The sequence below is a fragment of the Schistocerca americana genome, chromosome 2 (assembly GCF_021461395.2).
Source record: "Schistocerca americana isolate TAMUIC-IGC-003095 chromosome 2, iqSchAmer2.1, whole genome shotgun sequence".
Taxonomy (NCBI): domain Eukaryota; kingdom Metazoa; phylum Arthropoda; class Insecta; order Orthoptera; family Acrididae; genus Schistocerca; species Schistocerca americana.
The window spans coordinates 1,019,923,809-1,019,937,082 of record NC_060120.1 but is presented as its reverse complement, the minus strand read 5'-3'; the positions used below and the strand labels follow the sequence as shown (position 1 = coordinate 1,019,937,082).

General features: G+C 44.1%; 1 protein-coding gene across 1 annotated transcript in view; it reads left to right on the top strand.

Annotated features, from left to right (window-relative positions):
* The first annotated feature begins 9,338 nt into the window (after nucleotides 1–9,338).
* The window catches only part of LOC124594868 (platelet-activating factor acetylhydrolase-like), a 94,731-nt gene continuing 90,795 nt past the window's right edge, over nucleotides 9,339–13,274 (top strand). Inside the window, exon 1 of the mRNA XM_047133337.1 lies at nucleotides 9,339–9,591. Within this exon, the coding sequence (XP_046989293.1) occupies nucleotides 9,459–9,591 (133 nt within the window). The 5' untranslated portion in view covers nucleotides 9,339–9,458. The remainder of the gene's footprint in view (nucleotides 9,592–13,274) is intronic.

Sequence of the window (13,274 nt, the reverse complement as noted above, 5' to 3'; positions counted from 1 at the left end):
CAGGTCATGAAACATGGCTCCATAATTTTTCACCGGAGACGAAGAGGCAATCAATGGAGTGGTATCATGCAAATTCACCCAAGAAAAAAAAATTCAAAACCACACCTTCTGCTGGAAAAGTTATGGTTATGGTGTTTTCGATTTCGAAGGACTCTTGCTTGTGGACATAATGCCAAGTGGAACCACCATAAATTCTGATGCATATGTGACGACACTGAAGAACCCTCAAGCTCGACTGAGTCGTGTTCGACCAAACTGGATAAAACAGGATGTTTTGCTGTTGCACGACAATTCACGGCCACATGTCAGTCAAAAAACCAAGAAAGAGACTACAAAACTCGGATGGACAACACTGAAATACCCGCCTTACAGTCCTGACCTGGCTCCATGTGACTATCATCTCTTTGGGAAACTGAAAGACTTTCTTCGTGGAACAAGGTTTGAAGATGATGACTCCCTTGTGCACGCTGCCAAACAGTGGCTCCAAGAGGTTGGTCCAGAATTTTACCGTGCGGGTATACAGGCGCTGGTTCCAAGATGGCTCAAGGCAGTTGAGAGGGATGGAAATTTTGTGGAGAAGTGAAAATATTGTTCCTAAAGGATGTATCTACACACTCTAAAACTTTCAAACATGTAGAATAAAAGATGGATTTTCAAAAAATAGTTTGTATTTATTTTGGAGTGACCCTCGTACATGTGTTAGATGTGGTAGTGAATGAAATATTTAAAGGCCATCTGAAACAGTTGTGCGGTAACTGTTTATTTCAAGGTGGTCAAGCCCTGACCCGAACCGAGGAGTTCATGAAGCCTTCAGTGTCTCTAATTGCGGGATGGATCCAGAGTGCTTGGACATATGTCCAGTGCATCACTTACGGACGGCTTCAAGAAACGCTGTGTAACATATGGATTAGATGGGAGTGAAGATTATCTACTATGGGAAGAAAGGCAAGATAACAATGAAATTGGCAGTGACACCACAGATTCTGTGGGTCATTCCAGCGAGAAAAAGTAAGTGGCATATGTGTCTGACTAAGGGAGGTCTTTATCTGATTTTCTTGTCTGTGTGTACCAGTACTTTTATTGTTTCCTTCAACTACCTGTTATAGTACCCATTCGTACGTTTTCAAAATAAACGTGTGTATAAATGTTATTCTGTAATGCTGTGTTGAATAATTAGTGCTCGTCCTGCATTCGGAGTCGTCTTAGATTCATATAGTAATACTGGTCCTCGCAATTTGGTAAATATGCTTTCGCGTGATAATTTACGTCTATCTTCAAGAGCGCTCCAATTCAGTTTTCTAACATTTTTGTGGCCCTTTCCAGTGTCTCAAAAAAGCCTGTGACTATTCGCATTACACTTCTTCGTCTACTTTAGTCATCGCCTGCTAATTTTGTGCATTTGGCTTCCCACAGCTGGTAAATATCTGAGAGAAATTTGTGTCACTGAAAACGGTCAGCTGATTGGAAACACAGTTCATGGTGGTTCTTAAATATGGCTTTTTTTTAATCCTTTGTTAGTCCTATTTCATCAGATGCGTACACACTTCTTATGAATACGATGCTCTGTTGCCTCTGTGGATGACGCTTACATTGATGAATCTCCATTTGCAGTTTGTTTTTCCACTGGAACCCTCTGAAACCTCCGTGTTTTTTGGGATGAAAGAGAAAAATTAACTGGAGATGGAAACTGTCTCCGAAACCGTCGTCTACCGAGGCAACAGAAGAGACAAGGCCTTTCTACACAACGGCTAGCTTCATCTTGTCCACTGACAAACGTGGCACTGAATCGCGATCACTGAATAACAAACAGCATTGCGGAACGTTGCGAATACGAGCCGTCAGCGTACAAAGTCACTTTCGACGCCGAAGGGGAGACCCAGTGGGAGGTGCCGGCATCTAAAACTTTGACACTCTGTAGCGTGTTGGATGATGTTACCGGACACGGGTTACTATTCCAGACTTGTTCCTCAAGACATCCTCTACAACCCTTCCAAGTTTGTCGGATCATTTCTGGAACATCCTGTATAATTGGCCGTCATTGCATGAGGCATAAGCATTTGAATATTACTGTTGAAATGAAAAGTATAGTCAGACATATGTAGTCAGACATATTGTAACCTCCCCACAAAAATTTAAAAGGAATGTAATGACAATACTTAATAGAAATGGGAGCCAAACGTAACCTCCCTGCAATTAAATTTAATGACAATAAAAGTGAGAATCGCAATCTGACTCAAGTATAAGTTCTTCATAAAAAAAATTAAGGTCCATTCAGTGATAATGATTATTCAATTAAACCGAAATATCGGTCTTTGGCCCTGTGCAAAAAAATCAAAATTAAATTCTTACCTCATTGCAACACCTAGTCAAATTTCTGCTCTTGTTGTTGCGCACCGCTTGGAGGAACTGCACTGCAAATAATAATATTCCTTTTTTTTTTTTGTAATCTAATTGAAAACTGAAACTTTTGTTTAGGGGAAGTGGAACGAAATAGTTACTTCAATAAAAAATGAAAATTTTTATGTAAAATTGCTTTTGAAATCAAAGTTATTATTGGGGGCACTTGTTGAAAATTAGTTACAATAATTAAACTTTACATTATCCGATGATTATCTTAATTAACAGTATACCTCATTCAGCATCTTGACCAGTGTTGTCGCCAGACCACATCACGCAATCCCACTGGACTGCTACCACTGACCGACCGCTCTGCATGACGACTACTAGCGTACTGCACGCGACTGAACAGAGCTACTGCTCGCGACGACTACTGACAGACTGCTGCCCTCAACTAGACAGAGCTACAGACTCGCAACGACTGACCGACAGACTGAGACCCGCTCGCAACAGTCGCGCGGTCAAGCGCATACTCTCTGGTCACAGATGCTACAATGCCTCGCCATCGCTGCTATGTTACATACGTGTTTCAATATGTAGCAAGATATTAAGAGTACACACCTGGAGCTGTGCTAAAATATCGTGCTCGAAACAACAAGAAACTAAACAAGCGAAAACAACACCTCCCCCTTTATTTCTCTGATTATTAATCCATTCATAGTTTTGTGTTCCCAAATAAATTGGTTACAGAGGGAGCTATTATTCTGTTATATTCTCTCGCCCCACGCAAAGAAGTGACACGGTAATTAACTGTTTTGCAGACTTAGACGTGAGACTCGTGGAATTATACACTGAAGAACCAGAGAAACTGGCACACCTGCCTAATATCGTGTCGGGCCCTCGCGAGCACGCAAAAGTGCCGCAACACGACGTGGCATGGACTCGACTTATGTCTGAAGTAGTGCTGGAGGGAACTGACATCATGAAACCTGCAGAGCTAGCTGTCCATAAACCCGTAAGAGTACGAGGGGTGGAGATCTGTTCTGAACAGCACGTTACAAAGCATCCCAGATACGTTCAATAATGTTCGTGTATGGGGAGTTTGGTGGCCAGCGGAAGTGTCTAAACGAAGAAGAGTGTTCGTGGAGCCACTCTGTAGTAATTCTGGACGTGAGGGGTATCGCATTGTCCTGCTGGAATTGCCCAAGTCCGTCGGAATGCACAATGGTCATGAATGGAGGCAGGTGATCAAACAGGATCCTTACGTACGTGTCACCTGTTAGAGTCGTATCTAGACGTAACAGGGGCCCCATATCGCTCCAACTGCACACGCGCCACACCATTATAGAGCCTCCACCAGCTTGAGCAGTCTCCTGCTGACAAGCAGGGCCCATAAATTCGGAAGGTTGTCTCCATACCGGTATACATTCGTCCGCTCGGTACAATTTGACACGAGACTCGGCCGACCGGGCAACATGTTTCCAGTCTTCAACAGTCCAATGTCGGTGTTTATGGGCCCTGGCGAGGCGCAAAGATTTGTGTCGTGCTGTCATCAAGGGTACACGAGTGGACCTTCGGCTCCGGAACCCGATATCGATGATGTTTCGTTGAATGGTTCGTACGCTGACACTTGGTGATGGCCCACCACTGAAATCTGAGCAATTTGCGGATAGGTAGCACTTTTGTCGCGTTGAACGATTCTCTTCAGTCGTCGTTGGTCCCGTTCTTGCAGGATCGTTTCCGGCCGCAGTGATGTAGAAAATTTGATGTTCTACTGTATTCCTGATATTCACGGTACACTCATGAAATGATCGAAAGGGAAAATCCTCACTTCATTGCTTCCTCGAAGATGCTGTGTCCCACCGCTCGTGAGCCGACTATAACGTCACGTTCAAACTCACTTAAATCCTGATAACGCGCCATTGTAGCAACAGCAACCAATCTAACAACTGCGCCAGGCACTTGTTGTCTTATATAGGTGTTGCCGTCCGCCCCGATAGCTGAGTGATCAGCATCACGGATTGCCGTCCTGTGTGCCCGGGTTCGGTTCCCGGTTGGGTCAGAGATTTTCTCCGCTCAGGGACTGGGTGTTGTGTTGTCTCCATCATCATTTCATCCCCATCCGGCGCGCAGGTCTCCCAATGTGGCGTCGAATGTACACTACTGGCCATTAAAATTGCTACACCACGAAGATGACGTGCTACAGACGCGAAATTTAACCGACAGGAAGAAGATGCTGTGACATGCTAATGATTAGCTTTTCAGAACATTCACACAAGGTTGGCGCCGGTGGCGACACCTACAACGTGCTGACATGAGGAATGTTTCCAACCGATTTCTCACACACAAACAGCAGTTGACCGGCGTTGCCTGGTGACACATTGTTGTGATGCCTCGTGTAAGGAGGAGAAATGCGTACCATCACGTTTCCGACTTTGGTTCAAATGGCTCTGAGCACTATGGGACTTAACTTCTAAGGTCATCAGTCCCCTAGAACTAAGAACTACTTAAACCTAAGGACATCACACACATCCATGCCCGAGGCAGGATTCGAACCTGCGACCGTAGCGGTCACCCGGTTCCATACTGTAGCGCCTAGAACCGCACGGCCACCCCGACCGGCTTCCGACTTTGATAAAGGTCGGATTGTAGCCTATCGCGATTGCGCTTTATCGTATCACGACATTGCTGCTCGCGTTGGTCGAGATCCAATGACTGTTAGCAGAATATGGAATCGGTGGGTTCAGGAGGGTAATACGGAACGCCGTGCTGGATCCCAACGGCCTCGTATCACTAGCAGTCGAGATGACAGGCACCTTATCCGCATGGCTGTAACGGGTAATGCAGCCACGTCTCGATCCCTGAGTCAACAGATGGGGACGTTTGCAAGACAACAACCATCTGCACAAACCGTTCGACGACGTTTGCAGCAGCATGGACTATCAGCTCGGAGACCATGGCTGCGGTTACCCTTGACGCTGCATCAGACAGGAGCGCCTGCGATGATGTGCTCAACGACGAACCTGGGTGCACGTATAGTAAAACGTCATTTTTTGGATGAATACAGGTTCTCTTTACAGCATCATGATGGTCGCATCTGTGTTTGGCGACATCGCGGTGAATGCACATTGGAAGCGTGTATTCGTCATCGCCATACTGGCGTATCACCCGGCGTAATGGTATGGGGTGCCATTGGTTACACGTCTCGGTCACCTCTTGTTCGCATTGACGGCACTTTGAACAGTGGACGTTACATTTCAGATGTGTTACGACCCGTGGCTCCACCCTTCATTCGATCCCTGCGAAACCCTACATTTCAGCAGGATATTGCACGACCGCATGTTGCAGGTCCTGTACGGGCCTTTCTGGATACAGAAAATGTTCGACTGCTGTCCTGGCCGGCACAGTCTCCAGATCTCTCACCAATTGAAAACGTCTGGTCAATGGTGGCCGAGCAACTGGCTCATCACAATACGCCGGTCAGTACTCTTGATGAACTGTGGTATCGTGTTGGCGCTGCATGGGCAGCTGTACCTGTACACGCCATCCAAGCTCTGTCTGACTCAATGCCGAGGCGTATTACGGCCGTTATTACGGCCACAGGTGGTTGTTTTGAGTACTGATTTTTCAGGATCTATGCACCCAAATTGGGTGCAAATGTAATCACATGTCAGTTCTAGTATAATATATTTGTCCAATGAATACCCGTTTATCATCTACATTTCTTCTTGGTGTAGCAATTTTAATGGCCAGTAGTGTAATAAGATCTGCACCAAGGCGGCCGGACCTGCCCCGCAAGGGGCCTCCCGGCCAATGACGCCAAACGCTCATTTCATTTCATAGGCGTTGCCGACCGTAGCGCCGCATTCAGCCTGTTTACATATCTGTGTATTTGAATACTCATGCCTATACCAGTTTCTTGGGCTCTTCAGCGTATTAACCAAACCAGATAATTTTATTGTCTTATATAAACTTCCTGTTGCAACAAGGAGGGGAAATAATTGTAATTTGCGCTCCCTTTTAAACAATAGCTGGTGTTGTGCAAATTATACCCGCCGTCGAACGGGCTCGAGATTTCCCGATACGTTGCACCATTCCATACAGAATCGAGCTAGTTCGAACAATCAAGTAACGTTTGACTCACGGGGCGCGAGTGCAAAGAGATATGCAATAAACTAGGAACTAGCCATATCAATGAGCTATGACTCCACTTAAAATCTGACAATGTTGTGAAACACTGGAGGAAACAGTATCCTATCATCCTAGAAACTCCTCTTGCGTTTGAACAGTTTTACAATACGAGTCCTCATATAGTACCGACATGCATGTATATGTAACCGTTTATGCTGATTTTTAATTAAAGGTGATAGGCAAAGTCGAAAATGTTGTCCTCCAAAAAATAATGTTTGACTGAACCCAGTATATTATTTTATTTGTTTATGGGAAACGGTAACGATGTACAGACGATTAATTCAATCCCTGTTCACATAGTAGAATAACAGATAAAAACGTTACCAGATTTTAGCTGTTTTTTAAAACAAGACGATGACATTCAGATGAAACAACCAGGGCAAATAATTAAGAATTAAATGCCTAACAAACAAAATAGATCGTAATAAAGTGACTAAGTTTAGCGCGTGAATGGAGACCCATTTTGGAGGTGGTACCATCAGACGTCTCCAGTTCGTGGGACGAACGAAATCTTGAGATGAATAACTTATTTAGTAGTTGTCTTTGCTACGCGTGACATGCACCCTAGAAGATATTTGAGGCCGTATTTCACAATTACTCTTATTATTAAAATCCATAATACATTGAAAACTCTAATACAGGTCTTTGCAATAGAACCAACAAAATTCATTAGATCGCAGGCCGATTAAAAGATCGAACAGACCCCGAGATTTCCCGAACTGTGACATAAACTGTTCGAACGGTTCGAGTCGTGTTCAAATACGGCCCTAAAATAGCTAGTTTTTCACGCATATCAATGTTTATGACTTAATATCTCTGAACTATGTTTCGTACAATGATATAATGATACAGGTACATTCAGTGGGATGAGTTGATACCGTCTGCAAAATGCGTTGCCAATAGAGTTAGTACTAGTAAGTTAATTAAAACGTGATGTCTGATCCCGAAGTTTTACTGCATGAACAGCGTTAATGTAAAAAGCGATAAGCTTTTCTCCCTTTCATAATTTTGCAGGGGGTATCAAGGAGAAAAAGTTTCGCAAAGGGTCTGAAAGTGAAACTATGTCTAAAGTTTGTTGCAAGTCAGTAAGTGTTCCCAATCTCTTACTGGATGAATATAGCCGTGAGTTATGCTACCTCCAGACATATACGGTTTCTAACTGTAATACTAACACAAAATTTATCGCTTAATGAGCAGAGTATGACAGCATTTTAAAATCTTAAATTCGGCCATTAATTATGTAAAATACTGAAAATCAAATTTTTGTTGCCCCTGAAAGCCGATAGACAGGCAACATGCGAATGGAACCGTGCACTATGAAAGACGAACCTTGATTAGCCGTTTGGTGTATAGATTAAAATCAAATGAACTCGCAGTTGCGAATAAGGACTACCATCAGCTTTAGAATGTAATGACGACAATTAAAATACGTGCACTAATTTTCATTGTGGTCATTCCATTCTGCAGCTGATGGTTGTCATTCGCAACCGCGAATTCATTTGATTTTTTCGTAACGGCTGTGGACACTGCAGTGCTTGTTCCTTTGGACATGCAGACATGTCCAAAGGAACTTTGCATCGTTATCAGAATAACACAGGCACTGCAGTATTGTGATATTTATACGAACCAGTAATAAAGTCGAAGCATAATATAGCCTTGAACAATTTGCTCACCAAGACAGGCATACATTTCTCATTGTGTTCCATTTCACAGAAAAAAAACCGCTGTCTCTCACTTTTATAGTACCGGTAATTTATTGCACCGACTTCCTTCGGATCGCTGTTATTTACATCTCTTTGAAATTATACGGTCACAACATCTCAAACCGTTAATGCAGAAACGGGAATTCAAGAAAATGCGTTTGTTAACTGTTGGTTGATAGGTTTGTTTATAAATAAATAAATCTTCTGCTACCAGTCACGATTTTTCTTTATTTTACTATTCGCACGACGCGTTTCGAGAAATAATTCCCATTATCAAGTGCGTTTTCTTGATGTGTGTTAAGCCATTTATTTTGATGTTGTCAGAGTGTGTGAGTCTGCTTCATTTTGTTGACTTTTACTGTAATACTAAAAAATCGCGTTTCTTATGTATTACAGTAAAAGTCAACAAAATGAAGCAGACTCACACACACTGACAACATCAAAAGAAATGGCTTAACACACATCAAGAAAACGCACTTGAAAATGGGAATTATTTCTCGAAACGCGTCGTGCGAATAGCAAAACCCAACTAAAAAATCGCGTTTCTTATGTATTACAGTAAAAAACAAAATGAAGCAGACTCACACACACTGACAACATCAAAAGAAATGGCTTAACACACATCAAGAAAACGCACTTGAAAATGGGAATTATTTCTCGCAACGCGTCGTGCGAATAGTAAAATAAAGAAAAATCGTGACTGGTAGCAGATTTATTTATTTATAAACAAACCTATTGTATCTACAGTCGCAGGCTTTCAAAAACCATTTATAATGGAGCAAATCACATTGTTGGTTGATGTTTGGACGAGTCCGCTAAGGCGACAGATGGCACAAATTTAAGGACTCCACCGTTCTGCAGAATCTACTGCCCGGTGTAGAAGCGGTATTGCACCTACACGCCCTTTCAATGTTGTCATATCCTCCCACAGCCTCATTCAGTAACACAGTGCCACTCTCACGCTCACGAACCGACTGACGCGCGCGCCGCCACTGTGGCAGCGGAGAAATTGGGCGCACAGAAGCGCGTCTGCGCCTGCGCGTACGAGGTCATTGCGTGGGGTGGGGCGGTGGATGGGAGAAAGAGAGGGGGCGCCCAGCCAGTAATTATTCAGCACAGTACTGTAGAAGAGGTGGGGTCGACGGTCCGTGCCGCGAGAGGGGCTGCAGTCAAGATGCCCGTGTCTAGTCGAGCCCTGTCAGTGGGCTGTTGGAAATGACGTAAAAAATGTCCAGCGGTAAACGATCTCGACCTTGTGCTTCGTTTCCAAGATCTGTCTACAGTATTACGGCAGCCTCAGTGTTGAACATGTTTCTCAACCTCCTCAGGAGATCGTGCCGGCGTCTACCGAAGGCAGAAGGTAAGTACAAACTGAATTTTTACTGTTCTTCGCGCCAAGTGTTTCGTTTCACGTTTTTTATTGAGTTACTACGTGCGTCTCCATATCTGCTAAAGCAGCAAAGCGGCTTTTTACGTACGCAAGCGTATAGGTCGTAGTCTGTTACAGTGGAAAATGCTTTGACAGCGCTGACTCCTGCGCGTCCGTTTTTCGTGTGTGTCATCTTTGGGCTTAATACTGCTGTAGGACCTGTACAGCGTCGCCGTAGTATACAGTTCATGGGCGCGTAGCGTCCCACGGATCCCACTGTTAGTGCTGTACTAATCGGTAATTTATAGTTGGGGATCGGCTTACTTATATGAAATGATACAATGCAGTAGTGTGTGAAACGTATTGACAACGTAATTATTCAAGATGCGTGCTCTTTTTGCGCTATCTTCAAGGTGCGCAAAATATCAACACTTATACACTGCAAATAACTGTGAAGTGAATGGCAGAGGAAATTGCACAATTTATAAGGATTTCCTCACGTTGCATTAAAGGTTGAAGGACGGGAAGAATGATTGTCGTCTGTGCACTCTGTAATTAGTATACTCCTGATTTCGCTACCCCCACGGGAGTGATACTTGGAGGGTTGTAATATATTACTGGATTCATCACTTAACGCAGGTTTCTGAAATTTTGTAGTCAGATTTCCAAGGGTAATTTGCGCATATCTTCAGATTTTTCAGTATCTCCGTGACTCATATCCAGAGGTCGTACAAACCTGTGACAATTCGTGCTGCCCTTCTTCTTACACATTCAATGTCTCCAGTTAGTCCTACGCGGTACGAGTGCCACACACTGGAGCGATTCTAGGTCGGTTCGCAAGAGTTGTTTTGTTAGCAATCTCCTTTACAGACTGATTAAATTTTCCCCAAAAATGGTGCAGAGTACCTTCGATGGAATGTCTTCATCGAGCACTTTACGACAATGTGTAGGATAAAATAAAAAGTTACGGTATTTATTGTTATGAAGTTGAGTAAATAAATTCATGACATTGGTCGTACGGTACATTTACGTTAATTTATTTGAAGCTGCGTCCGAAGTTGAAGGCGTACATGTTCTTAGCCCTACTAAGTCACAGCAAGTCTGGAATAATGCAACCTAGCCTCTACATTCCATCTATATGTAGGTTGTCCATTGTCTGCATACCTGTTAGCGAGTTTACAAGCCAGGTACAGCTCCCAGCTGCAAGTTGTAGGTAGCAGTTTCTCTTACTCGTCGTTGAATTTCACCATTAATCATTTCAGACGAATGTTTGCATAATTACTTTTGAATACATCGTAAGAGCAGACAGTGATCAATGTTATTACTAATAGTTACTATTAAAATCAGTCTTGATCACAAATTTATTTATTCTGGTAACCGGTTTCGACCGCGCCTGTGGTCATCTTCAGACCAAAATGCTGTGTGAGCAGGAGCCTCCTTCTGGTGGTAAATCAGTGGTCGAAACCAGTTACCAGAATAAATAAATTTGTGATCAAGACGGGATTTTAATACACTACTGGCCATTAAAATTGCTACACCTTGAAGATGACGCTACAGACGCGAAATTTAACCGACAGGAAGAAGATCCTGTGATATGCGAATGATTAGCTTTTCAGAGCATTCACACAAGGTTGGCGCCGGTGGCGACACCTACAACGTTCTGACATGAGGAAAGTTTCCAACCGATTTCTCATACACAAACAGCAGTTGACCGGCGTTGCCTGGTGAAACGTTGTTGTGATGCCTCGTGTAAGGAAGAGAAATGCGTACCATCACGTTTCCGACTTTGATAAAGGTCGGATTGTAGCCTATCGCGATTGCGGTTTATCGTATCGCGACGTTGCTGTTCGCGTTGGTCGAGATCCAATGACTGTTAGCAGAATATGGAATCAGTGGGTTCAGGAGGGTAATACGGAACGCCGTGCTGGATCCAAACGGCCTCGCATCACTAGCAGTCGAGATGACAGGCATCTTATCCGCATGACTGGAATGGATCGTGCAGTCACGTCTCGATCCTCGAGTCAACAGATGGGGACGTTTGCAAGACAACAACCATCTGCACGAACAGTTCGATGACGTTTGCAGCAGCATGGACTATTAGCTCGGAGACCATTGCTGCGGTTACCCTTGACGCTGCATCAGACAGGAGCGCCTGCGATGGTGTACTCAACGACGAACCTAGGTGCACGAATGGCAAAACGTCATTTTTTTTTGATAAATCCATGTTCTGTTTACAGCATCATGATGATCGCATCCGTGTTTGGCGACATCGCGGTGAATGCACACTGGAAGCGTGTATTCGTCATCGCCATACTGGCGTATCACCCGGCGTGATGGTATGGGGTGCCATTGGTTACACGTCTCGGTCACCTCCTGTTCGCATTGACGGCACTTTCAACAGTGAACGTTACATTTCAGATGTGTTACGACTCATAGCTCTACACTTCAAAATGGCTCTGAGCACTATGAGACTTAACAGCGGAGGTCATCAGTCCCCTAGAACTTAGAACTACTTAAACCTAACTAACCTAGGGACATCACACACATCCATGCCCGAGGCTGGATTCGAACCTACGACCGTAGCGGTCGCGCGGTCCCAGACTGAAGCGCCTAGAACCGCTCGGCCACTCCGGCCGGCGGCTCTACCCTTCATTCGATCCCTGCGAAACCCAACATTTCAGCAGGATAATGGACGACCGCATGTTACGGGTCGTGTACAGGCCTTTCTGGATACAGAAAATGTTCGACTGCTGACCTGGCCAACACATTCTCCAGATCTCTCACCAATTGAAAACGTCTGGTCAATGGTGGCCGAGCAACTGGCTCGTCACAATACGCCAGTCACTACTCTTGATGAACTGTGGTATCGTGTTGAAGCTGCATGGGCAGCTGTACCTGTACACGCCATCCAAGCTCTGTTTGACTCAATGCCCAGGCGTATCAAGGCCGTTATTACGGCCAGATGTGGTTGTTCTGGGTACTGATTTCTCAGGATCTATACACCCAAATTGCGTGAAAATGTATTCACATGTCAGTTCTAGTATAATATATTTGTCCAAAGAATACCCGTTTATCATATGCATTTCTTCTAGGTGTAGCGATTTTAATGACCAGTAGTGTAGTAACTATTAGAATGGTTGCATGGTTAATTCAAGAAGACTATGACGGTTTCATGCCCTCCTCATTGTCTCTCTGAACTAATACTCCGTTTCTGATTACATCCATGTTGACGAAATGCTCGTTCCTTCCTTCTTTCTTTCCGTAGGTCTTGCACGTCTTGCTTTTTGTGTTTTTTTGGTTCCATGAACTATGTCTTAAACGTGCCCGTGTAAGGAGAAATTGCTAACGTGAATGTCTGCAAAAGAATGGGAATAAATACAGAATATCTCCGAATGTTGTCACATCGACCTCCTTAGTGTGACATCTCACGGCTACATCTTCTGAAAAAGGTGTACCGTGTATGTAAACAGATGCTGTTGCTGCCGAAGCATTTACACTTGTGGTATTTGCAGTCTATGCGAAACCGACATCGTCAGAGTTCTGATGACGCTGGGCCATATTTGTTTATCTGTGCGTCGATGACAATTTAACAGCGTCTACCCGTCAATGAAACTTTACATTACGGTTATTGTACCACGTCCTTGTTGGGCAGTCCTCCCGGATTCTATGTCTGT